Source organism: Pituophis catenifer, unplaced genomic scaffold (genome assembly GCF_029215685.1).
Source record: "Pituophis catenifer annectens isolate HBS135680 unplaced genomic scaffold, rPitCat1.0.hap2 SCAF_1, whole genome shotgun sequence".
NCBI classification, from domain to species: domain Eukaryota; kingdom Metazoa; phylum Chordata; class Lepidosauria; order Squamata; family Colubridae; genus Pituophis; species Pituophis catenifer.
This window is the reverse complement of record NW_027256881.1, coordinates 234965419-234990896: the sequence shown is the minus strand read 5'-3', so window position 1 is coordinate 234990896 and position 25478 is coordinate 234965419. Positions and strand designations below refer to the sequence as shown.

General features: G+C 39.1%; 1 protein-coding gene across 2 annotated transcripts in view; it reads left to right on the top strand.

Moving 5' to 3' along the window:
• Positions 1-22334, top strand: part of GRK2 (G protein-coupled receptor kinase 2) — a 39999-nt gene extending 17665 nt beyond the window's left edge. For both annotated transcript variants that reach the window (XM_070957232.1, XM_070957241.1), the window contains exons 5-21: positions 56-130; positions 922-983; positions 3898-3949; positions 4576-4667; positions 7159-7258; positions 8067-8145; positions 8274-8404; positions 9327-9421; positions 10174-10281; positions 10433-10499; positions 14227-14327; positions 16387-16453; positions 16617-16712; positions 18208-18370; positions 18568-18704; positions 18983-19096; positions 20372-22334. In XM_070957232.1, coding sequence (XP_070813333.1) covers positions 56-130; positions 922-983; positions 3898-3949; positions 4576-4667; positions 7159-7258; positions 8067-8145; positions 8274-8404; positions 9327-9421; positions 10174-10281; positions 10433-10499; positions 14227-14327; positions 16387-16453; positions 16617-16712; positions 18208-18370; positions 18568-18704; positions 18983-19096; positions 20372-20542 — 1710 coding nt within the window. In that variant the 3' untranslated portion in view covers positions 20543-22334. The remainder of the gene's footprint in view (positions 1-55; positions 131-921; positions 984-3897; positions 3950-4575; positions 4668-7158; positions 7259-8066; positions 8146-8273; positions 8405-9326; positions 9422-10173; positions 10282-10432; positions 10500-14226; positions 14328-16386; positions 16454-16616; positions 16713-18207; positions 18371-18567; positions 18705-18982; positions 19097-20371) is intronic.
• The last annotated feature ends 3144 nt before the right edge of the window (positions 22335-25478 follow it).

Sequence of the window (25478 nt, the reverse complement as noted above, 5' to 3'; positions counted from 1 at the left end):
TAAATTAATGATCACCTATGCATTAGACTCATTTGTTTTTCTGTATCCTTTACAGCCCTTCTCAAAAACAGCCACAGAGTACGTGCAAACCCGTCTGAGCAAAAAGCAAGTGCTGCCTGACCTGTTCCAAGTAAGTCCCTTTCCACAGATGAGATCTCTGAGCTCACACAAAACATCATTTGCCCTTGAATAGGCATGCTACCTTTCCTGGGACAAACTGCTGAGTGAGACAGATCTGCAGCATGAATAGTATTTCATTGCACCGGATTCTCCCCAGTCTGAACCATAGCTTGTGACATGCTTTTCCTCATATTGCCACATGTAAAGAAACTTGACTCTGGTAGGGCCCATCTATTTTACAGGTAGTCCTCTCTTTGTGATGGGTTGTTTAGTGACCATTCAAAGATATGATGGACCCCCTTCCCCCAAAGGTACTTACCACCCAATTCTGGACTTGTGACAGCACAAACATATACACAGACACATGTCTGCATTTCAGACACTCGGCAACTGGTTTGTCTTTACAGCCAGTTGCAATAAGGTCATGTGACAAGATTTACAATGGGGCTTTTGCCAGAAACTGACTTTTTGAGCCAATTTTCAACAAAAAAAACCACCCATAGGAATATATTGATTTGCTTTACAACGATTGCTTAACAACTGCCACAAAAAAGGTCATAAAATTGGGTCTGTCGTGTGAGTGTCCCAATTACTGTCATGATTTACGAGGAAATTCCAAGCTCCATTACACCCATAAGTTGAGGACTACCTGTACACCGTTTGCTGCCAGTGTTCTTGCATCCCCCTGGCCAGGGATGTTAATATCTACAACTGGAACTATTCAGAAGAGAAACGGGACAAATGAGTGACAAAGATAATAGGTAGGCTGCTGGTATTTAAATCTGTTTCCTCTTTTGCCAGCCATACATTGAAGAGATCTGCCAATGTCTGCGTGGGTCAGTCTTCCAGAAGTTCATTGAGAGGTGAGTCCTGAGGAATATAAACTCTTTTTAGATGTTACATTAAAGGGATGCTGTGAACTTTCTTTGATTTTCAGCCAGGTAGCTCTGATTTTTTTTTCTGAAGACTTTTTCTTCCTCCAGCATTTAGCTAGCCACCTTTCAAATCCAATTCAACATATTGACATGGCCCTCACTGAGCTTGTTTACAGTTTGGTCTGACATTCCCCCTTTAGGAGCTTTCTGTGGAGCTTTTTAAAAGTAATATTTCTGAACATCTTGGAAATTCCTCAAGTCAGTTGATTCTTTTGTATAAAACCGTGCTGTTGGGCTCCATATTTACTATTATTAACTATTTGACTGTCCATGACTTCCCTTGGGGCTTTTGGACTGCCGTCTTGGACTGCCATCCCATTGTCTCCAGGTAGCATGGGTCTGTTGCTTTCTTTCTTTTGAGGTAATCCTTGTTTAAAGAGAGTTGACGGAGAGAACCCCCAGTTGACGCTTAGAGACTTTTTCCTAAAGAAAGTTATTGGGAAATTACACTGAAATAAGTTTTAAAAGCAATATGGAGAGATGAATATCCTTTTTATTCATTGTTGCGTAATTGGAACACGGGTGGTTACAAAAATGCAGTGATATCTTTTAAAGTTTGCAGATCTACATAGGAGTGAGCACAGTGAAAGTGCCTTCGGAATAAATATACATAAAGCTATTCTGTAATTCTTTCTCTTTCTCTCTGTATGTGTATATACATACCGGTACATACATACATATATACAGTTTCATTATGCAATACAGTCGGTTTGGTGTAGTACACTGTAGATGGCATACACACACACATACACATTTTATTTCTTTAGCTAGCTAGGTAGCTATCTGTCTAAATCTACCTTTGCACCCATCCATCTATCTATATGAACATCATTTATGGTTAGACTATCTTAAAATAGTAAACAAAAACATGTAAAAATCACAAAATATATAAAAACTATGATTACTTTACATTAACTATAAACACTGTATAAATCTTACCATATACAATAGTCCCATAGAAGCCTAACATAGTTATAGATCAAGATAAACCGGTATGTCTTTAGAGCCCAATTGAAGGTTTACTAAGAGGGAATCTCAAAAACATTAGTCATAGCAGGGGCCAGCTTCCAGAATGCCTTGGGTCTTCTAATGTGATATCAGAGTCAATTCATTGGCATGGATACAGCTGAGATTTTTGACAGCCTATATTTAATTCAGAGCTTTAGAACCAACATCAACATTTTAAATGTATAATATGTATAATAATATATGTATAAATGTATAATATGTATAATAAGACTGGTGTGTTATAGATGCTACTTAACGACAGAAATATCTTAGTTATAGTGCATTGATAAAAACCATTGTTACCTGTCTGTCTAAATTTTCCAGTTAGCATGCAGTCTAAGAACTACTCAGCATACTGTATGTGGGTTTTTTTTTATAGAGAATGTGACCAGCAGTTTTATCGACAAACACTTTTGGGCTTTCAACACTCAGAGTGTTTGTCCATAAAACAAATTGCTATCAAGTAGGTCTCAGAGGACCTTTGAAGGTCCCAATCCTTTTAAATTTGGCTCTATGACAAGAACATCCTTTAATGACTTAAAAGACTCTGTTGGACAACATTCTATAAATGCAGTGATGGCTGAGTTTTCAGTAACAGCAATAAGCAAATATCCATTCCTACTATTTTCTGCTTGCATTTTTCTTACAGTCACATTCTAATTATGTGACATTTCATTTATTTTAAATTTTAGTCATTTTTCTTTATTCATGTCAGCAGCACGTTCAATACTGAGCAGGTAAAATAAGTATAAAATAGGTCACAGAGATATAGCACATGTAAAAAGTATGTAAAATAGATAGGATTGAAACTGGATGACATTCACCCAGTATTGGGCTACATGGGCAGCAGCATTTTCTCTCACCAGCTTGAGGTCTTCCTCTGTACGTGTTGAAGAACATTGTATGCACTGTAGCATATATGAGATGGATTGTTCTCCACATTCACACGATGTAGGGAAGAGGGACATGAAAGGAGCCTCCCCAAAGTTTGCATTGCTTTGGCAATCTGGCGTCCCCTGGGCAACGGTGTTGTCACCGGCAAATCCTTCCAACCCAGAAGCACTCTTCGGTCTGAGAGTTTTAGTCATAACTTTAGTCATAATGTTCTCCCTCTAGATCACTTCTTCCTATTCATTACAAAAATTCAAGATTCAAGGTGTTTCTATCACAGATGTTATAATTTGAGACATGAACATGTTTGACATGGTAGTCATGCCATCTTGGGCAACAACAACAACATTGTCTCAGTTTGAATGTTAACCTTTCCCCCAGGCCTTGAGCCCTGTACTCAAAATCACCTCCTTCAGCCTAGACAAGAAGGCAAGTAGAATAATGTAGGCAGTCAAAATTGGCTGAGTGTTAGACTGATCAAAGAGAGAGTCTATAGACCAAGACTATCTTTACCACTTAAGTTGCCATATACAACATAGCCAGGTAGACATGTTTGGAAGAGGTAAATATCTCCCCCTCCATTCAGTCAGATTTTAGTGATGTGAGCCAAGTTGGCATGCTGTTCCATAATTTGATATGATTATGCCTCATTTCCCATTAACCAATCTAGCATTCATTAACTGCACCTGGATACTAGAGGTAAACATCCTTAGCTGTGGGGAAATGGCATCAAGATGTCTGAATTATTGCCTTTTAAGCTCCCATTGCCACAATGCCCTCCAGTTGGACTGCCTTTCAAATGCCTCCTATATTCTTTGCTGGTATACTGAAGTGGAAATCTTGTAAATAGAGATTTTAGCTTAAAATGCACTGGCTGGGGACTGGAGTCGACTGCAAGAGAAATTGTGTATATTTGTGAGTTATGTCTCTCATTCTGTTTTAGTGACAAATTCACACGCTTCTGCCAATGGAAAAATGTGGAGCTGAACATCCATGTAAGTGGCTAGTGTGGGGAGGGCATTTTGAGGTTGTGATAAAACTGTCATGAGACACTAAGCATAGAGTTGCTAATGGTCATTTTATTATAGCATATAGAATTTACAAGATTTGCAAAGCAATCGTAATGTAGTGAGAAAGGAGATCCCTAAAAAGCTCATCATTTTGGTAGCTGAAACAAGATTATTTATGTCTGTTATTCATTTGGTAAATGAACTAGATAACAGTGAGAGTTAGAGAAATGAATCCAGTGTCATTCTCAATATCTTAAAACAGGAACAGAAAATCTTTTACTTTGGAGTTGCTGGATTTACAACTTGTTGATAATGCTAGCTGGCATCTATCAACATCTAGGGAGTTACAGGTTATCAGTTTCTGTTTCAAGATATGAGTTTATATACCCAGTGATACCTCCTTTAATACTAAAAACTCACAAGCAATGGTGACCAAAATGAGGGAAAGTATGTGTTGACAGTAGTTGAAATCCAGTGATAATTAACCTACGGATATGAATGTGCTTAGACAGCTCTTTGGAAACAAGATCATGCTCACTTCAGGTTAACATTCTTGTTTTGCTTTCTCTTTTCTTATTTATTTTTTTTAAATGCTGTTTCATGGGATCTAGCTGACCATGAATGACTTCAGTGTCCATAGGATCATCGGACGCGGTGGATTTGGAGAGGTCTACGGCTGCCGGAAAGCAGACACGGGAAAAATGTAATATGCGAGATTGTCTTGTCATGCTGTGGTGAGAATTGTAGGAGAGCAAGTAAAAAATGATGCGCAAAAGTTCAGCTTCAGCAACTGGCAGTTCCCAATTCCTTTTTTATGAAATATTTCAATTGTTGCTAGCTATCTGTCATTAGCATCACTAGATGTAAAAAAAAAAAAATTCCTCTCTGAATCTTACGACTATGGAAAGTCATGAGGTGGGCCCTCAGGTAACTCTGGACTGCTACTCCCCACAAAGCAAGACTTATATTGAGCCTTTGCTTGACCCAATTCTGAAACTTTTTACCAGCTTGCTTTTATTTTTGAGACACACAGAACATTTTCAGCATCAATTCAAGAGTTTCAATGTATAGATAAAATGCTGAAATAAAACAAAAAATCCATACATACAATCAGTTTCTCGGATTTTATTTTAAAATGTTTTGTTGAATTCCAGAATAAATCATTGCAGTTCAGCAATCATTTCAGAGCAGCAGAAGCAAAATCCAATTATTTCAGTTTTCAAATGAAACAAAATGTAGAGGGATCCCTGGGGATTATTTTGGACCAAGTAGGGCAGGACTGCTACATCTTACTCCTCTCTCCTCAGCAACTCCCAGTGCAGTTCCTTCCATTAGCCTGCTCATTTGCTGCCTCTCTCCCAACTTCCCAGCATCTTCCCTCCCACAGTCATTGCCAGTCTCCTTGGCTTAATTCCCCAAACCACTTCTGCTGCCAACAAGTGCATTTTGGGCCATATCTAGAACAAAACAACTTCATTTTGGTCTGTAGAACAGACAAACCTCTAAAATCTGTGTTTCAGGTTAGATGGAGACCAGCTGTTTTATGCACATATCTTATAATTAAAATGAAGACAAGCAGCAGAACCAGTTGAACAAGATACAAAAGAAGAATAACAAAAATATCCAAACAGATTCAGATGGAGATCCTTCAGACATTTACCCACCAAGGTTATGCTCCTCATCCATTAGCCACACAATATTTCCTTTCAAGTTGAATGGCCATAAAGAGAATGCTGCAGGATAAGAGAAATGTGCTGGTCCCAGATTTGCAGATTGCTAGCTTTAAGATGAACAATAATTGCCTTCTGTTATGTTGGCTTGCAGGATTCAAGGAAGTGTTTTGCCTTCTCACAGTAACTTTTGCCTTGTTTATCTCTCAATCTATTGTAATGCACTCTGTGGTACTGTCTTTGAAGATGCCTCAGAAACTACAGCCGATCCAGAATGCAGCAACTTAATTAAAGGCACATCCCAATTTGCCTATTTTGGGTGAAATCCATATGGCCACAACCCTCCAGGGTTTTGCAGCAGGCCTTCTGCAGATACATCACGATTGCTGTTACTCCTTATAGTTGGACTTGATTAAAATTGATTTCTTTCTATTGTTCCTCAGTGGCAAAAGAGTAACTTGATGATGACATAATATATATTTTTGTAATCTTATTTATGCAGTAGCATGTGTAAACTGGTCAGTGTCTAAGGAAGCATAAGTATTACTAATTTAAGAAAATTCCAGCTTCCTTTAAAACCTTTACATTTTCTCTACAATGCATCCCTTGTGGACTTGATCATGTGCTTCCTTATTGCTGCCTTGGAAAATGCCCCTCCTCTAAACAAGTTAATTCAGTTATTATCCTGCCAGACCAAATATAAGGCAAAAAGAAACTAACTGCTTTCCCTCCCTTCCACATCCTGAGCGCAAGCCAACAGGAAAATTACCGAAGAGTTTTCCAATTGTTGGCAAGCTGGACAGTTATTGTTTAGGGTTGTTTTGGAGATAAAAGGAAAGCTTGGAATATAGGATAATGTAGTGGCATCTGTGATCAGGGAGAATGTGTTTTCATTTTAAATATCTGAAGTTCCTAAACGGGAGGACAAGTTTCTCTTCAAAAAGAACATGATAAGGACATACATACATACATACATACATACATACATACATACATACATTTATTTATTTATTTATTTATTTATTTATTTATTTATTTATTTATTTATTTGTCCAATTTATATGCCACCCTTCTCCGTAGACTCAGGGCGGCGTATAATGCATTATAGCAATAGCCTGCATACTTTTTTGTATATACCTGCTTATTAGGGCTTTCAGCCCCCACTAAGCGGCGGTGTTCTATACAAAGCTGGATTATTGCCCCCACAATCCGGGTCCTCAATTTACCTACCTCGAAAGGATGGAAGGCTGAGTCAACCTTGAGCCTGGTGAGATTCGAACTTGCACTAATTGCAGGCAGCTGGCAGCTAAGTGCTAGCACTTAACAGCACTTTAGTCCGCTGCACCACCGAGGCTTATGAGCTTCATCGGAAGTACTGTCACATGGTTATGTTTGGAGAGACATCTGCAGGGATGATTATGTTTGGAGAGACATCTGCAGGGAGACAGGAGCATCATCAGATACTTTTGTCAAATATTTAACACTCTGATCATTCAGTTTCTGACCTCTTCTGTTTCTTGATAGGTACGCCATGAAGTGTCTAGATAAGAAGCGTATTAAGATGAAGCAGGGGGAGACATTGGCTCTGAATGAACGCATCATGCTGTCTCTTGTCAGCACTGGGGTGAGCTTGGCTACTCTGTGAGGAATTGGGAGAAGTGGAAAGAATGCACAAGCTCTGAACCTACACTATATAAGTTTTTGGTGGGCGGAAGGAAAAATCTAAAAACGTTCCAAGTGACAGTTTGGGAACTTGAAGTCAAAGCTGGCATGGATGAGGTAGATATTTTGCTGAACCCACCTGAAATGGAGAAGGAAGAAGATATGTAAAGGAGGAAGTGTTGATTTGTTGATACTGGGAGTGTAGCCTAACAGTAAAGATGGCATATGTGTATGCTGCAATGTGTATGCAAGGAAAGAATAAGAGGTGCAGTGCAACATGTCTTAAAATTAGAAGAGAGCATGTGTTGTGTATGGAGTATACTGAAGAGAGAAAGAAGGGCAGGGAAGTTTCTTAGCATATAAGAAAAACGGGAGGAAAATACCTACAAGTGTTTACAGGATGGGGTTGTGGGAAAGCAAGGAAGGTTACTATGTATTATGTAGGTATTGATGCAGGGCACACTGCAGAATATAGGGTCAGTACAAGAAGTAGCACTAGTTTGTGAGGCCAGAAACTGAGTGATTTATTACACAATTCATTGTCACAAGATTGTAAGAAGCAAGCGTAAGTGTGTGCAGTTGAATGAGTTGGGTAATAAGTGTGAACACAGTATGTATTAGATTGTAGAATGTACAGCAAAGATGCCAGAGGCAAACTGTGTGAGGGTGTGAGCTGAAATGTATCGATCAATATACAGAGTGTGCATGCATGCAGTTTCTTTGTCGTTTTTTTTTTCCTGTTGTAACTTTGTTCTTTGGATCCCTGCCAGGATTGCCCCTTCATCGTGTGCATGTCATATGCCTTCCAAACACCCGACAAGCTCAGCTTCATCCTGGACCTCATGAATGGTGAGAGCCAGGATCCTGCTTCTAAGAGTCCCTTCTTCTCTGCCATCCTCATGTGCTTTCCTAAAAGACTCCTCCACACCCAGCTGTGTCTTGTTCCATCACATAGTTCTTTCCTTTCTTCCTTGCAGGGGGTGATCTACATTATCACCTCTCCCAGCATGGGGTCTTCTCGGAGACAGAGATGCGTTTCTATGCAGCAGAGATCATCCTGGGTCTGGAACATATGCACAATCGCTTTGTGGTTTATCGTGACCTCAAGGTGAGACCATCTACCTCTTCTAACCAATCCCATAATGGTTCAGCAGAATCACCATCACCATTACTGGCTTTATTTCACAAAAGGAGTAGATTGCTGGTATTCAATGATGAGGCTTCAATATCTTCAATATCCATCTCCTATCTAGGAGCCAACATGATATGGCTAAGGGATTTGTGATCAGAGAACACTAAAATCAAGCTCTATTGTCTCCTTTAGAAAATGGAAGTTTTGATTACTATGTGAATTCTTTTACTGAATAAATTAAAGTAATATTCTAAAAACTTAATGTTCCATAGTACCTCACATTCCTGTTCTAAGTATTTTGAATTATTAGAATAGAATAACAGAGTTGGAAGGGATCTAGGAGGTCTTCTAGTCCAACCCCCTGCCCAGGCAGGAAACCCTACACCACTTCAGACAAATGGTTATCCAACATCATCTTAAAAATTTCCAGTGTTGGAGCATTCACAACTTCTGCAGGCAAGTTGTTATACTGATTAAATGTTCTAATTGTCAGGAAATTTCTCCTTAGTTCTAAGTTGCTTCTCTCCTTGATTATTAAAATAATTGATATCCACTCTTTGAATCGGAACTACAGCTTCATATAAAATAGGATGGAATCATATTTTGTTGCTTGTTTTGTATATTATACCTTGCTTCTGCTCCTCTGTAAACCTAACCACTGTGGGAGCTGAATTCATCATTCAGAAAATGCTTCTTCAATTCTCCTGCAGAGATTTACCTTTATTTGGTTGATTCCAAAGTGCTGTTGCAGAGGTTCAGGGTCACAGCATGAGGGAGGAGAGTTTCAACAGGCTGGGCTTGCTTGCCCTCTTTCATCACCATTTCCACAGCAGCAGTCTGGAGTCCAAGAAATAAAAATAAAACACTTATTTTGTTAAATGGTGCTCTGTCCCTACAGCCAGCCAACATCTTGCTAGATGAATTTGGCCATGTCCGCATCTCAGATTTGGGACTCGCCTGTGACTTCTCCAAAAAGAAGCCTCATGCCAGTGTGTGAGTATCTGAAAGAAATCTCCTTTTTTGCCCAGAAGCACTAGATACAACTAATTTTATCACAGAAATAAATATGGGAGCATGCTTCCATCCCCAACCCCCTTAATTCCTTAGTTATTGTGCCTTCCTGATGCTTAAGATTTAAGTGTCCATCACCCCCATTTGCTAATTTATTAGTTAAACTATCTGGAAAATTTGAAACAGTTTGCCTCACTTCCTCAAAAAGATCATATCACATCTGTGATAGGGAATAATATCATTCCAAGATGCTTCTAGCTGAATGTGTCCATCATTTATATATGAACTGTGCATAACGGATCAACAGATCACAACATTCCAATCTCCTGATTGCATACTTGGAGTCCACCTTTTGCATTTTCTGCTTATAAATGATCAGGTAAAAGGATGTTCTCAGGGCGTTGGTGATTAAACCTATGTGGAAACAACTTTATAATTACACATGTAATTATATATTTTGGTATTGATATCTGAGGAGTTTTAGCAGATTATCCAGTTGAAACCACTTCCATTAAGAATGTAGTGGAACACACTCCCACATATCATATTTACAATTTTTAAGTGTGATGAAAGGAGGAATTAGTAATTGCTTCCATTTACAAACCACATAAGATAGAAAAAAAGTGCAGTGCAAATCTCTGATGGACAAGTAGGATAAATTCTGTTTTCCTTTGATACGTCCTGCTTTAGCCTGATGCTCTGCTTCTTTTAATTCTTGGTGTGATCCTCTACAGTGGCACACACGGGTACATGGCACCAGAGGTTTTGCAGAAAGGCGTGGCCTATGACAGCAGTGCTGATTGGTTTTCTTTAGGCTGCATGCTCTTCAAGCTTCTGAGGGGGTAAGTAGCCAAATATGCTGAGAAAGTGTAGTACATGGAAACATAATCATTCACATGAGGTTGGAGAAACTCGGGTTGATTGGAGTAATTGGCAAGTAGGAAAGAGAAATTTCCTGAATTTTCCTTTGACATTCTCCTTGTTCTTACACAGGCATAGCCCTTTTCGACAGCACAAGACTAAAGACAAACATGAGATTGATCGCATGACACTCACTATGGTAAGTTACTTTTGTTTATTAAACTTAGTAAGGGGTAAGCTTTGATTCCAATCTCCCCATCTTCAAAGAACATGCATTTCTCCTTCCCTTTGTTCTATAAAAATGATCTCTATCCTCCTTATTGAACCAGTCCTCACCTCAAAGGATATATTTGAATCTTTGAAGAGGTTAACCACTGGATTCTCCTATTGCTATACTGTGTGCCTACTTGATAGCTTTATCTAGCTTACTTGAATGTCTGTCCAGGCATTTGTTTGAAAATGGTTCTTTGCTAATTCCACTCAGTATTTTGGTAAAACATTTAACCTAAGATTCTTTCATTACCTCATCACAATTCATTTTCCAAGTCTGGGAGTTTCAGTTTTACACAAGGTAGGTGTAATTAAGACCTACGAAGCCTGAACAGAAGTTCTCCTTGCTGTAGCTCTCAAAATTCAGTAGATAATTACACTGTCCCTTAGAAAACAGGAAATAAGAAGGCCCCATCACACAGAATGATTGAGAATCAAGAATACAAAACATTCTTGATTTTCAACAATAATCCAAATAGCAAAATTAAAACAATGTGTAAGTAGGGCCACAAACAGAATTCAGTGTGCTAGAGTGCAGTTGTTCATTGTTAATCAGCCAGCTATGCTGAACTCTGTAGTTTCTTCTTTGGTTTCATGACAACCTGGGTTTTTTTTTGCTTTATTCAGTATTTCATGACTATAGGATTTGTTTTCTGGACTTTTTTTTTTTTTAAAGTTTGGATTCCATAGACTTTGGGGTTCCCCTAAGCCTAGTAATACCTCCATTTTGGTCGATACAGAAACAGCAGTCAAACCCAAAATAAGAAATAGGGGGAAAGGAAGAAGGTTGTGGTGCTCAGTGCTACCTCAAGACACTTTACTATTTGAGGAAAAGGACAAGATGACTCAGCCAGATTGATAGTTGAATGCTACTTCCTTTTTATCTTTCACTGTATCTCAGAAAACTTTAAAGGGCTGAGGGGCTTTTTTAATAGTGGTTTTTCTTACATGTTTTGTACTTCATATGGTAATGGAATTGGAAGCTATTTGGGAAGCTGATACTAACATGCTGATAAAAACCCCAATATAAAATTATCAAAGGGTCTTCAGTGTATAAAGCAGTCTTTTCTGAAACAATCCAAAGCCCACCTAGTCCAGCATCCAGTTTCCGAGAAGAAAGCTGAAAGATTAGGGAAGAAAATCTCCATGTTGTTTCCCTCTTCCTCAGGAATTGGTATTTAAACTCATACCCTTTTTTAATTTAAAGATTCTTTTTTTATTTCTCTTGATTGAATAGACTTGATTGAATAGATTGAATAGATGTGTCTCTTTGAAGGTGATCTAACCCTTGTCTAGCTAGATGAAATAGAATTGACTTTCAGCAATTACTGCTTGTTACTTTAATTGGGTAACCTTTAAGTGCTGACATTGGAAAGACCATACATACAAACATATGCACGTATCATGCTATCTTCTTTTGGCATCTCGTAATGTTACACAAAACGCAGAAAATGAGTAAGAAACAGTACAAGAAAGAGAAAGAAAGAAAAAAGAACATTACAAAGAACATTATCACCTATCACACCTCTTCAGTAAAAATTCTGCCAAACATCTTTCCAGTAGATTAATCCTTCTGTACTTTTTAAATTCATTGTTGCTTCCTATTCTTTTGTAGAGGATAATAAAAGTATTTTTCAATTGTCAGGCCCAGATGGAGTTCTCACACATTAAATAAGCTGTACCCCACATCCATATTTTAGTATTTTTCCAATTACATCACCTGCAGTCTTTTTCAACTTTCTCACAGTACAAAGGAATTCTTATGCATCAGTTTTGCTTGGACACTAATATTTATAGAACTTGTACCAATTCCATTTTTCAACATATCATTATCTATGACAGGAAACTTTGAATACTTTTACAGCATTGATTTATTTCAGTCTTAACCCAAATTATTTTATCAGTTTTATTTTTAATTTTGTTCACTACTGTAATCAAGTGTATATTAGTTATGTGTTATAAGTTACCAATGGCTCCCATAAGTTATTTATGTTATTTCAAATCACTTCAAATAATAAATTACTGTATCAAAATCACTGCATTTTCTCTGTCTCTTTTAATCTTAACTATTTAAACCCATTATACATATTATATAATCTTCCTCATTTTTATAGCTGTTTTAAATTTATTTTTCTCTCATCTGCTGATACAGACCTACATTGCTTATCATGGCTTTACCCAATTAAGACTTTCATATAAAATGTTTGAGTGTGATAGGGAATGTGTAAAGTAGGTTACCAGTCTTATGCATGTGTCATTTATAGCATTCCCTGCTAATAAGGCTGGTACTGGTTAGTTTGCCCATCTTTTGCCACAAGCAGAACCAAAACGCAGTTTTAATTTAAATGTGTTCATTCACTATGCTGGGAAAGTTTGGTCTCTCCAATGTAAAGACTTCTTTTAATGCCAACATACAGTTGCTTGCATCCCAGTAACTCAAAGATACATGTGATGTATAAATACACCCAGGATATTTGGAAATGGTTTATCATCAAGTATGAAACCAGGAGGACAAGTTATATTTTGATTTCAGTGTTGATGAACCTCCAGTTAAATTGACCTGTGTAATTAAGTGATCTATTAAATAAAACAAGGTGACTAACTGAAGTGGGCATGCTCAGCCACAGTGGTTTTAGGAAACTCCAGGACTAAAAAGGGGGGCCTGGGATCTGTAAGCTAACCTTGGAGTTTGACTTGCCGAGTACTGGTAATTTTCATCAACTTGATGCTATCCAGATGGCACCAGGATCATAGCCATTGTCCTCCAGTTATCGAGTCCTTCGCAAGGACTTGGGATAGGCTGATGTTATTGTTTAATAATATTAAAATTATTGTCCCACGGTGTAAGCTGTTCCAAATAAACCTGCCTTTTGAAATTGACTGATGCTGATTTTATCAATGCTGATGGTGTTCAATAGGTGCTCCAGATCTGAAATTGCACCCAAGGCACCTATTACTATTAGTACTATCTTTGCTTTCTTTTGCCAGTTATTCTACTGCTATTTGCAGGTCTTTGTGATTTTTCTCCAGTTCCTTCTCTATTTTGCTGCTCCAGGTTTTGCAATGTCCATGGTTTTTGTATTTTATTACTATCATCATAATTATCTGAGGATTTAGACACAGAGATAGGGAATCTTGTTCCTCTGAAAATTTCTTGATACAGAAACAACCTTCTGGCCACTGTTGACAGAGGGCAAAACCACAATTATAAATAGACTCTGCAAAACTATTCAGCTCTCCTTCCTCTTTATTATTCCATTGCATTTGAACCCATTTATCTCTTGCAGAAACACATGCACAGGATAGCAGTGAAAGTAATTCCCAGTGAGTCTGTAGTTTTCAAGCAGCCGAATAATGCTGAGGGCTATGTGAAATGAAATGTGATTTTGGGGTGGCATATTAGCATTCTTCCTTTCCTTCTACTAGAATTATGACGGGATTGTTTCTCAGACCCAAGTTATTCACTATTTCTGTAGGATCTCCCACAGCTTCTGGAATGGGGAATAATGTCTTTTCTGATAGCCTGAGTGAATAACAAATAATGGTTTCAAAGGTTGAAGGAATTAGGATTTAGAATCCTGGTGGGTTCTGCTTGGTTTCCTCTGACCTCTCCAATCTCTCACCTTTCAATTAAACCTATCCTCCTTTTTCAACAGGCTGTGGAGCTGCCAGACTCCTTTTCACCTGAGCTACGTTCTTTGCTGGAGGGACTGTTACAGAGAGATGTCAACCGTCGGCTGGGCTGTATGGGTCGTGGGTGAGTGTCCTGCCAAGGTGCTGAAGGACAATGCGAGATGTAGAGGAATGTCAGAATGGGCCAGAGTTTTAAGATTACTCATCCATGTTCAGTTACAGAAAAAGTTCTACATAGAATAGAGTTGGGTTTGGCAGTCAGGTGAGAACAATTCCTTCACTTCTTATTTAATAAAAAAACCTGCAAAAAATATATTCTTTTCATATCCTTAGCTATTAAAACATATTTCCTGAATCTATTACTGTAGAGACAATATGAACAAAACTTCAAAACTTGGAAGTTAATGTTAACAGAACCAGCTTCATAAAAAACGTTCCCCAGTATATCTGACTGCTGCCTTAGTTTTCAAGGCTGCCAATTTTCTCCATTCCTCAGTTGCAAATTCAAGCCACAATCTGATAAATAAGTGTAGATGACCTTGTAGCATGGGTGTACCAGGAAAACGCATCAGTGTTATGTAAACTCCAGAAATATTGTTTTGTTATAAGTAAAGCTTTTATTTTCATGATTTTCTGATTAGCATTGAATATAGATTAGGAGTTGAAATCTAAAGATTTTCAGAACAATAATAAATAGCTAATTTGAAAACATGAAGTTCTACTGTTTTAAAAAACATTTTTCCCGAGTAAGAGAGATCAACCAGCAATGTTGTTTTTGCATTATATTATGGTTCATTTTCATAAAATAATGCATTATTCAGTTTATTTCTTTTCTTCTCTAACCATTATAAAATACAATGTAGTCTCTGGATAAATGCATAGAGTCCTAGATTTGGTACATGTCCCGTAAGGATGAACCAAACCTTTACTTGTGTCATGCATCTGATGAAGTGGGCTCTTTTTGTGCATGCCTCTCTTATGATTAACAGTATACGTATTGTTGTAGCAGGATATATATTTAAATATCCTGCTAATAATTTCTGTGGCCTAATCATCCAGATTTTGGAACAATAAATGTTACCATATTCTATGCAAATTTAGAATGTTTGCATAATTTATCTTGGAGTTTTATTTTGTGGCCCCCTCCTTTGTATTTGCTATTCATTGGAGGAAAAAAGACCTCACAGAATAATAAGTTCACTTCCCTTCCTCTACCTCCAAAACCATTCGAAATCTTATTCAGTTACTTCTCTAGTTTCTGAGATTTTAAGCAGTATTGTTTAAGTTTCAAACTGGAGGAGAAGCATATTTTTAATAGAAAAACAACAGTACTAGATTTGAAATTCATGGAATAGATTTTGCACACTGATTTGTGCTGTTTCTGCACACATACAGAATTTTTAGTTTTATAACTGCAGCAGTAGAGACATATACTTTTCTGAGTAAACCAGGCATTCCAGTAGAAGATAATAGTCCACAGATGTTGATATAGTTAGGTTTTTCTGAATTCTCTCAAGGCTTAAATTAAAATTTGAAATTCCACGTTATTTATTTATTTATTTATTTTTATTTTATTCAATTTGTATACTGCCCTTCTCCTAGTGGACTCAGGGCAGTGCACAGCCAGAACTAAAACACATGCCAATACAAAATTTAAAATTATTAAAAGAATTACATAACTGGCCCAATTTAAAACAATTTGAATTAAAACCCAATGACAATTTAAAAAATAAAAAACTAAAAAAGACTAAAAAAGACTAAAAAGGGGGGGGAGGTTCACGCCAGCCCTGCTTGATGGAAAAGAAAAGTTTTCAGGGCACGGCGAAAGACCCGGAGATCCGATATCCTTCGTATCTCCGGCGGCAAATCGTTCCAGAGGGCAGGAGCTGCCACAGAGAAGGCCCTCCCCCTGGGGGTCACCAGCTGACATTGCCTGGCTGACGGCACCCTGAGGAATCCCTCTCTGTGGGAGCGTACTGGTTGGTGGGAGGCTATCGGCGGCAGAAGGCGGTCCTGCAAATGGAATGGAATTCGTCACTGATTATAAAAATACATAAGCACAATAAGTTATATTTGCTGTTCACAAAGGTCATTATAGCTTGAATTTTTTATCCCCTGCCTTTTAGGTCCAGCTATTGCAAAGTCAAATATGATCACTATTTTCTCTTCTATATTTTCATTAGGTCACTTGAAATAAAGGAGAATCCATTTTTCCAGGGTGTGGATTGGCAGATGGTTTTTCTTCAGAAGGTGAGGGGAGCCCTAGTTGAAAGGCCGATGGGAAAGAAAATAATATGTATTTGGGCATTATGATGGTGTGTGTGTGTGTGTGTGTGTGTGTGTGTGTGTGTGTGTGTGTGAAAAGATACGGTATTCTGCTCTTTGCTAACTTTATTTCATCATATCTTTGTAGTATCCTCCACCCTTGATTCCACCACGAGGGGAGGTAAATGCAGCAGATGCTTTTGACATTGGCTCATTTGATGAAGAAGACACCAAAGGAATTAAGGTACACAAGGAGACTCTCCCAGAATTATGGTGTCCTCTGCTGAGTAGCTGCAGTTTTACGTTATGGGAATTTCGATTTTAAAATCGATATTCTATTATTCTTCAGAATATAAAACTCGAACAGGTTGAATTTACATATAGTGGAAAGACAATGAGACCAGGCAGTAGACGATGAAATAGCACAAGAGACAGAAAATTCTGTGTTTTGCCACCAGGGAATAACAGACCAGCCTTCTCCTTCTACTGTCTGCCTAGGAATTCTGATTACGCTGAAGGCTGGTGCTGAGAAAGGGCTGACACAGAGTGACTTGTGGAATCAGATTATTTTGCTTCGGCCTTTGTGTCTAGTATTAGCCAGAGTTCCATGGAAGCTTAGAAGGTGGAACACTATATTTATAGTTTTCCCTTTGTTTGCTTCCACCAATTGGAACTGTACTCCTGCAGTTGGCACTATCTTGCATCCATGATAGTTGAAGAACTGTTTATCATAGTTTCCAGCTGTATATTAGTTTAATATCTTGTTGCATCAATGCCTTGTTGATTCAGCTAGTATCTCATTTTTAAAAATTAAAAAGATTTTTGAGAAAGGATACAGTGGAATTAATACAGGGGTGGAAAACAAGATGCCTACTCTTCTAGATTGTCAATTAAATTAAAGAGTATGTCACTATCTTCATTAAGATAATAAAGTAAAAGGACACAAATTACATTACTTGCTTAACGAAGTCATCACACGAGTGACATAAATTTTGCAGAAATGTTGTCTATTGCATACGAAGTCCATTATATTAAGATCCAATACATCAATTATTCTATTACTCAATATGGTTTCTTATTTATGGAAAACATAACCTAGAAGAAAACCACATAGATTTTTTCCCTTCAATTCAGCGGTCTTCCAATTAAGAGCAATATGTGACTAATTCTTGTCTGTTGTTAGACAACAATTATTAGATAATAAAAGCAATGAAGTTCAGGAACTAATACATACTTTCTGAATGTTCTGGCTTGGAATGATGTGCACATAAGGTAATGTTAAGAATTGTTCTGCTGGCAAATGACCATTTAGTCCAGCACTTTGTACCCGGCCGGATGCCTTAGGAAATAGAGCTAGTCAACCTCTGAACAGGTGACATGGTAATTCATTGAAATTAGAAGAGATTTGTGAAGGAATAGATTCCTAGTTGAGAAAAGTGCTGAGGAAATTAGGATGTAGTAGAAAGGATGGGATCTGAAACATCTACAAGGAACTGTAGATATTTCTAATAGTAGGGACAGAGCTGGAGCAAATAATACTGTCCAGGAGAAAACAACAGGCCTTTTTCCAAAAGAGCAAACAGAACATAAGCAGAATGTTGTTGAAACTGACTGTAAGACTGTTGTGAGAAATCCAGAATTAGATAGCCTCTTGTGCTGCTGTTTCAGCAGCTGAAACCCAGAGGAACGCTTTCCTCTGATCCTTGAGACATAGTGACATAATTTGTTTCTCCTCCCAGCTATTGGATAGTGACCAGGAGCTCTATCGCAACTTTCCACTCACTATCTCGGAGCGGTGGCAGCAAGAGGTGACAGAGACTGTATTTGATACGGTCAATGCTGAGACTGACAAGCTGGAGGCCCGCAAAAGAGCAAAGAACAAGCAGTTGGGCCATGAGGAAGGTGAGCCTCGTTGCTGTTCTGTCCTTTGCCAAAACTGAGACTTACTCTGCAAGAATGTGCTTTTTGGAAACTTGATATTTCTTCCCTGTTCTTAAGTGTGGGAAGACTGTCTGGATTCACTGGTACTAGTCCCATTCTGCTCCCTATAACACCTTTTTGTTAGCCTTCATATTGTTATCTTCACTTATTTTGTACAGATTATGCCTTGGGCAAAGACTGCATCATGCATGGCTATATGTCAAAACTAGGGAACCCTTTCCTTACTCAGTGGCAGAGGCGATACTTCTACCTCTTCCCAAATCGTTTGGAATGGCGTGGAGAGGGAGAATCTCCGGTAAGGAACAAGCTTTTTTCCAGAGGGTGGGAAAGATAGAATATCAGACTTGGGGTTGTATGAAGACTTGCCATACATGACTGGAAGAATTCAATATTCATTTGTCTGTGTTTAGGGAGATATAGCATACCAAGGAAAGCACATGTTTGTATGTGTTTAAGGCCATAGCACAGCACCAGGAGAAGGGGACTCTTTAGATAAAGATAAAAGATGAATATTTAAGATATATGTTGGAAATTGTTTTCGTTAATAAAATATTTGTTGGGGGGGCATTATAGCAGTCCCTGCTCACTATGGAAGAGATCCAGTCAGTGGAGGAGACACAAGTAAAAGATCGAAAATGCATTCTGCTTAAGATCCGGGGAGGCAAGCAATTTGTTTTGCAGTGTGATGTAAGTTGTTTTGTTTTGATTTTCACCTTTCATATAGTCTCTCCTAAGAATCTTTCTTGGTGGTCGATTTAATCTTTTGTGAAGTTAAACTTTGGTATCTGTCTAAGAAAGATGTTAATTTTCTATTCCACACAAAATATAGAAAGAGCAAAACTAGTTAATTTGAAATTCTCTTGCATCCTGTTCTTCCTGTTTCACTCTAGGCTAATCTGTGTTCCTTTTTAAAAATTGTGGTTCTTTAAAATCCCCATTTTTTGCTGTCTTAGAGACTAGGGCAGGAACTCTTTTCAGTTTATGGAAAAAGTGACTTGAACAGTGAATTGTTTTAGTGGTCATGTATGCTTGGCAAATGCTTCTCAGAATAATCTGTGCCTATTAAGTTTTCAACTAGATCTTAACTGCATTTGCACAATTACTGTCTAGTTTATAAATCCACAGGATCAGAAGTAGCTTCTATTTCAATATTGGGAGGCAATAAGTTGTAGATATTCCCCAGTCACTAAAAGCCACATTTACATTCTCTCTAGAGAAATACAAGCTAGGGAAACAAAGCTAAGCAATTCTGTCTTGTTGCTTTCCATGGATATCTAGAGGGAGTTTATCTTGCTAAATAATGTCCCAGATGTTTGTAACCAAAATGGTTTCGCAATTTGCAAGTTCCATACACTGCATAGTATGTGGGCATTAAAAACATTCAGGGCAAATAATAAGTGGATCCTCAGGGGCCAGAACTATGCTGATAGGGTCAAATTGAAATTTTCTCTCTCCAGTTGCTCTCCTCGGCTGGGAGAAAACACTGGTGCTAATAGCTGGTATAGAGACATGGTGCTAAGCACTAAGGGAATCCCTGGAAGCTTTAATCATTTATATCTAAATTTTAAAAGGATAGATTTATTTGCTGATTTGGATCAACAGCTCAAGAGTCTTAATGCATGTTAAAGTGTAATTTTTTGCGAGTTCAACTTAAATGGATTATAAGTGGTATTGGAATATGAGTCCTAACCACTGTTCACGTTTAATGGAAGCTGCAGTCTAAAATATCTAGTGAGCATATTGCTGACTCCTTACAGCAAATATTCTTTAAAAAGACAAATCTATTTGTAATAAGGGCTCTGGATCAGATTGTCACCATAGGGTGACAGGGTGCTGCTTACAGGGTGAAGAATAAGACCAATGATGTAATTTCTCTCTCTCTCCCTCAGTAAAATTATTGCTATTATTTTGGAATATGTCTTTCCTGTGCTTCTCCATTAAAACATCTTCTTTTTATCTCAGAGCGATCCTGAGCTGGTGCAGTGGAAGAAGGAGCTGCGTGATGCTTATCAAGAAGCTCAACAGCTGCTGCAGAGGGTACCCAAAATGAAACATAAGCCACGCTCTCCAGTGGTAGAGCTAAGCAAGGTCCCACTGATTCAGCGCAGCAGCAGCAGTACCAATGGCCTCTGACCTTCCTTGACTTCATTTCCCATCCTTAATTTATTCAGCTGGATTTGCCCACCATCCCCACCCTCTCCCCTGTCTCTTCTTGCTGATCATTGTGACGTCCACCCAACCCCCTGGGATATAATGAGGGGGTGGGGGTATTCAGAAAGCGTGGGACAGGTTCCCTCCTCCCCTATCCCCTCTGCACATGGGGATCAATACCCATTCCAGGGGTAGGAGACTGATAAGGTGGATAAGAGTCTACTCATTCCTTACTGAGCAAGTCTGAAATTAAGGCCTTGCCCCTAAGTAGGACCAACAGAAGGAAATCTGAAGTATACCAGGCATCTCGAGCAGTTTCTTCCTACTTTCTCACTGTGGTGCCAGATGTGTGCCAAGGTATACATGAGGAATACCACAGATGCTGCTAGCTTGAGCCTTGTTGACATGGCATTTCGGGAATGTACATTGTCTTAAAATAAGTCCTCTTCACGCTAGCAGAAATGAGAAATCCACAAGACAATCTGAAATTCAGACCCTTTACCTTTCCATACCAAACTCTGACAAGGGTTCTACAGTAGATCCCAAAGAAATCTATCTTAGTTCTTGACGGAGAGATCTGAAGAATGCATTTTCGCCTATCCAAAGAGTGTTGGGTAGGTGTCCATTGCTAAGCAATTAAGCATCTATTTCAGGATTGGCTGGGGTTCCACTCCAGGCTGGGAATGAGGTCTGACCTTTAAACAATTACACAGTAATAGAAATTCCTAATAAAAATGTAGTCCTGTTCTTTCCCAGTGCTCTGTCCAGGTCCTTAACCCTTACTATTATCTTCTTATCCTATCATTTGCCATTCCAAATCTGTTATTTCCCACCCAGGACAGCAGCTGCTTCTTCAGCAGCAGCCTTAGGAACTGAAATCCTTTGCTATTCCAGGCCTGAACAGGCATTCTCAATCAACGGTGCCAAATGTCAAGATGGTTTTGTGCCTGTTTCTGTTAGCCTAGCAAAGATGAAGTTGTGCTCCCTGTGACCCTAGGAGAGATCTGGAGAGACCCCTGTGTTTGTCTTGCCCAGAATATATTAATGCCTCCAACTCTTTTCTTCAAAGTCAGGTGAGAATTGCCCCTATTTCTGCTGTCTCCACTGCCAAAACCTATGCTGCTTTGCTGTGGAAAGAGGCAGGGGCAGTGGTTTTCATGCCAAAAGTGATTTTGAGCTGCCTGAGCCTCATTTCGGGGCCTCTTGAGGCTGGAGCTGGACTGCAGTAGCTGAAAACAGCCTGATCAAGGCTTCGTGCCAACTTCCAAGTGTCTGAAGGATTCTGTAAATAAATTTGTGCCAAGGGGCCAGGTTGGGTTTGAAAAGCTAAGCCTGCTCGTCTCCCCCCTTCCAGTATGCCTTGTATAAAACAGTGTTCCCTTTCAAGCTCCCTCCCACCCAAGCGTTACGATTTCTCCCACAGGATGGTGAGAAATCTCAGGTTGAATCGTCCCTGTATCCTTCCTCCTTTCATTTGCAATTAATGGGGGTTGGGGTGGACGGCTTTCAGTTGGGGGTCAGGTCTCATGCCCCAAGCGCATGCAATTGCCTCTGCTGCATGCCCCCTCCCCCCCATGTGATGAATTTTGCCTGTTCTGCCATCTGATTTCCCCCCTTCCTTCCAAGAAGAGGTGGAATAAAAACCCCTGTCCCTGCAGTGTCTGTAAATATTGATCTCTGGTTTGTTTCTCTGGGTTATTATTATGGATTTTTTGCCGATTTTTGAATGTGATTTTAATGAGTGGGATAAATACTGTTTTTATAATAAAAAATCCAAAACCCACAAGTGCATACTTATGAATTCTTCTGTGGCTTCTATTGCTGGAACGATAAAACAGATCACCAGCACTGACCATATAGGTACATATGCTTGGGGTTTGCAGTGCCGGAAGTCACCAAACCTGCTCTAGAGGACATTGGCTGGTAGGGACAGTTTTTATCTTCAGCTTTGTTTAAAGAATAGACAGTTTTATCTTCTTATTACAGATGCTGCTTAGAGAAGCTTTATCTTTTACTACTTCTAACCCTTCAGGCTTCTCCCCTACTAGACAGGAAGGGAGGCCTTGAAGATAGTGTAGATAATGGGAGATGATGGCCCTCTTTGGAATATTAATTAAGGCAATAATGTCTCATCCCTGCAGTCAAAAGACTAGTGGCCTTTTAGCTGCAGTATAAGAAGCAGCTGCCTTAACACCCAACTAAATAGCAGTTGAGAAAAAATACCTTAGAAAAAGGCAGTGGCAAGCCATTTTTATATCGTGCAAGAAAATCTGCATGGGTGTGTTAATATAAATATACCAGGAACACCCCAGCAAGTAGTAGCAGCAAATTTGTTTATTTACTTATATTTAATACATGTAGCCACCTATCTCAATCATGTGATTCTAAGGAGCTTCCAATAAAATACCTGACCTTGGATGATCTTGAAAGCTTTAGCTATGGTCAGCTCTTGGATAGAAGATCCTAAGAATCTTAAGAATTTCAGGATTATGCTGGGAAGACCAGCCCTTCCTCCAAGGCAAAGGACTTCAGTTCATAACAGTTGGGAAGAAAAAGTGTGCCACTTTCATTTTTATAAATCCTACGTACATATGCTCTCCCTATCAGAATATATAAATCCTTCATTCCTCCTTAAATACATCAATTCTGTCCTCATTTACATCAGATAACACTGTCAGCACCCAATATTATCAACTGCATATTGGGAGTTCATTTGCCTGCTTATATAAATCACCAGCCAGATATAGAAATCATTGAAGTTATTTTTCTATTCAGGCAATAAAGTCATTCCTTTAAAAAAAAAAACTAATAAAATCATATTTGGTTCTCCTTCTGAGAATGTTTTGCCTGTCTTGCTGGACCATTAGATGACAAAGAATTTTATGATTCTCTTCACTGCCATCTAACCATCCCATTTTTGCAGTCTGTTGAGTCTGAAAGACATACAACTTTAATAAAGTTGTTAGTTTAGTTTCTCTTTGACTTGTCAGTGGCAAATGAACTAATTGCTGATCAAGTGGTTGTATCATGAGAAATTTTTAGCTTGTCTATGACAAAAAACACAATGGTGTATCTTCCATATCACAGCCCCTCAAATCTCAGCAGTGATGGTAGAATATAATTCACAGAATAGCTGAGCCCAGGGATTCAAGGTAGGTTACAAGATAGCCAGTCCCATCCTCTATCTCAGTATTGGTGAACCTTTTCGGCACCAAGTGCCGAAACAGGAGCACACAGAAACTGGAAGAGCAGCTGCCCAACGCACATGTGCAAGAGCGCCAGAAACCGGAAGAGCAGTTCTCTGGCTCTCATGCACGCGCCGGGAAGCTGAGCTTCCGGTTTTCAGCATGCGCATGCGTGCTGGTTGCCTGGTCTTCTGGTTTTTGGCGTGCATGCGTGTGCAAAGACCAGCGCACATGTATGCCGAAACCCAGAAGAGCAACAGGCAACGGCTGGCGTGCATGGAGAGATGTCTCTGTGCCACTTCTGGCACGTATGCCATAGGTTTGCCATCACGGCTCTTCTCATAGTTATTTCCTAGCCCCTACCACCCAAAATAGCTGCTTCCCTCTGCACAATGATAGGGCTGAGCCTATGCTGTACAGTATTGCAACGTCTGCATGCCATCTGTGGCCAATAAGGTTCTGCTTGTTCCCAGAGGACAAAGGAATTAGGCTTGTGCAAAAGAATGAATGCAATTTCTTACATTAAGAAAAGCAATATTCTGAAACTGGTGACAAAATACTTCTGCTAACACACAAGTTGCTATGCTTCAAGAAAACCATTTTACAGAGGATATTCCACCAGGAATAGATTAACTAGAATTTATCAACAAATTTAGTTCTGTTTAATTTGGACTTTATTGGACCTGTAAGATCCTACAGGGATGCGGTGGCTCAGTGGCTAAGATGCTGAGCTTGTCGATCGAAAGGTAGGCAGTTCAGCAGTTCGAATCCCTAGTGCTGCGTAATGGGGTGAGCTCCCATTACTTGTCCCAGCTTCTGCCAACCTAGCAGTTCGAAAGCACGTAGAAAAATAGGGACTACCTTTGGTGGGAAGGTAACAAGATTCCGTGTGCCTTTGGTGTTTAGTCATGCCGGCCACATGACCACGGAGACTTCTCCGGACAGCACTAGCTCTTCAGCTTTGAAACGGAGATGAGCACCGCCCCCTAGAGTCGGAAACAACTAGCACATATGTGCGAGGGGAACCTTTACCTTAAGATCCTACCCTTCATGCAAACATGCAATTTGGTTACATTTTCCTCCACTTCTACTCAGAAACTTATAAAAGAGAACATATCAAAACCCCGAAGTATAAATTTAAAATGGTAATATAAGTAAATTTCAAAAATTGTTAACTGCTACTGGAATGAATTCTCAACTTGCAAATACTTGGGTTTTGCAGAGAATCTAGATATACCAGTACACACAGTCCTTAACAACCCTTCATTTAGTGACCATCTGAAGTTAAAACTGTTACAAAATGTAACAGTTGCATGATCAAAATTTGGGTGTTTGGCAATCAACATATATGTGCAAGTTGCACTTTCTTTGAGCAAGGGTGTGTGTGCGGGTGTACATGCATACCTTTTAAAAAAATCCTCACCCCTAAGGGTGGTCTCTTCAGTTTCAGGCCCTTTACTAGAGACTTGGGAATTTGTTCCTATATATAGTATCTTAGCTGTTCCTAGTACTGTACTCTTTAGGACAGAGAGCTCTGATGTTGTTACTGGGATCGATTGGAGCTATTCTGCCAGTTTAGGAATCACAGCACTGAGCACTCCTACCACCACTGGGACTACTTTGGTCTTTGTTTTCTCCATCCTCTCAAATTCTTCCTTCAGGGCACAATACTTCTCCAGCTTCTCATACTCCTTTCTGATGTTGACACTTGCCACTTACATATATAACCACTG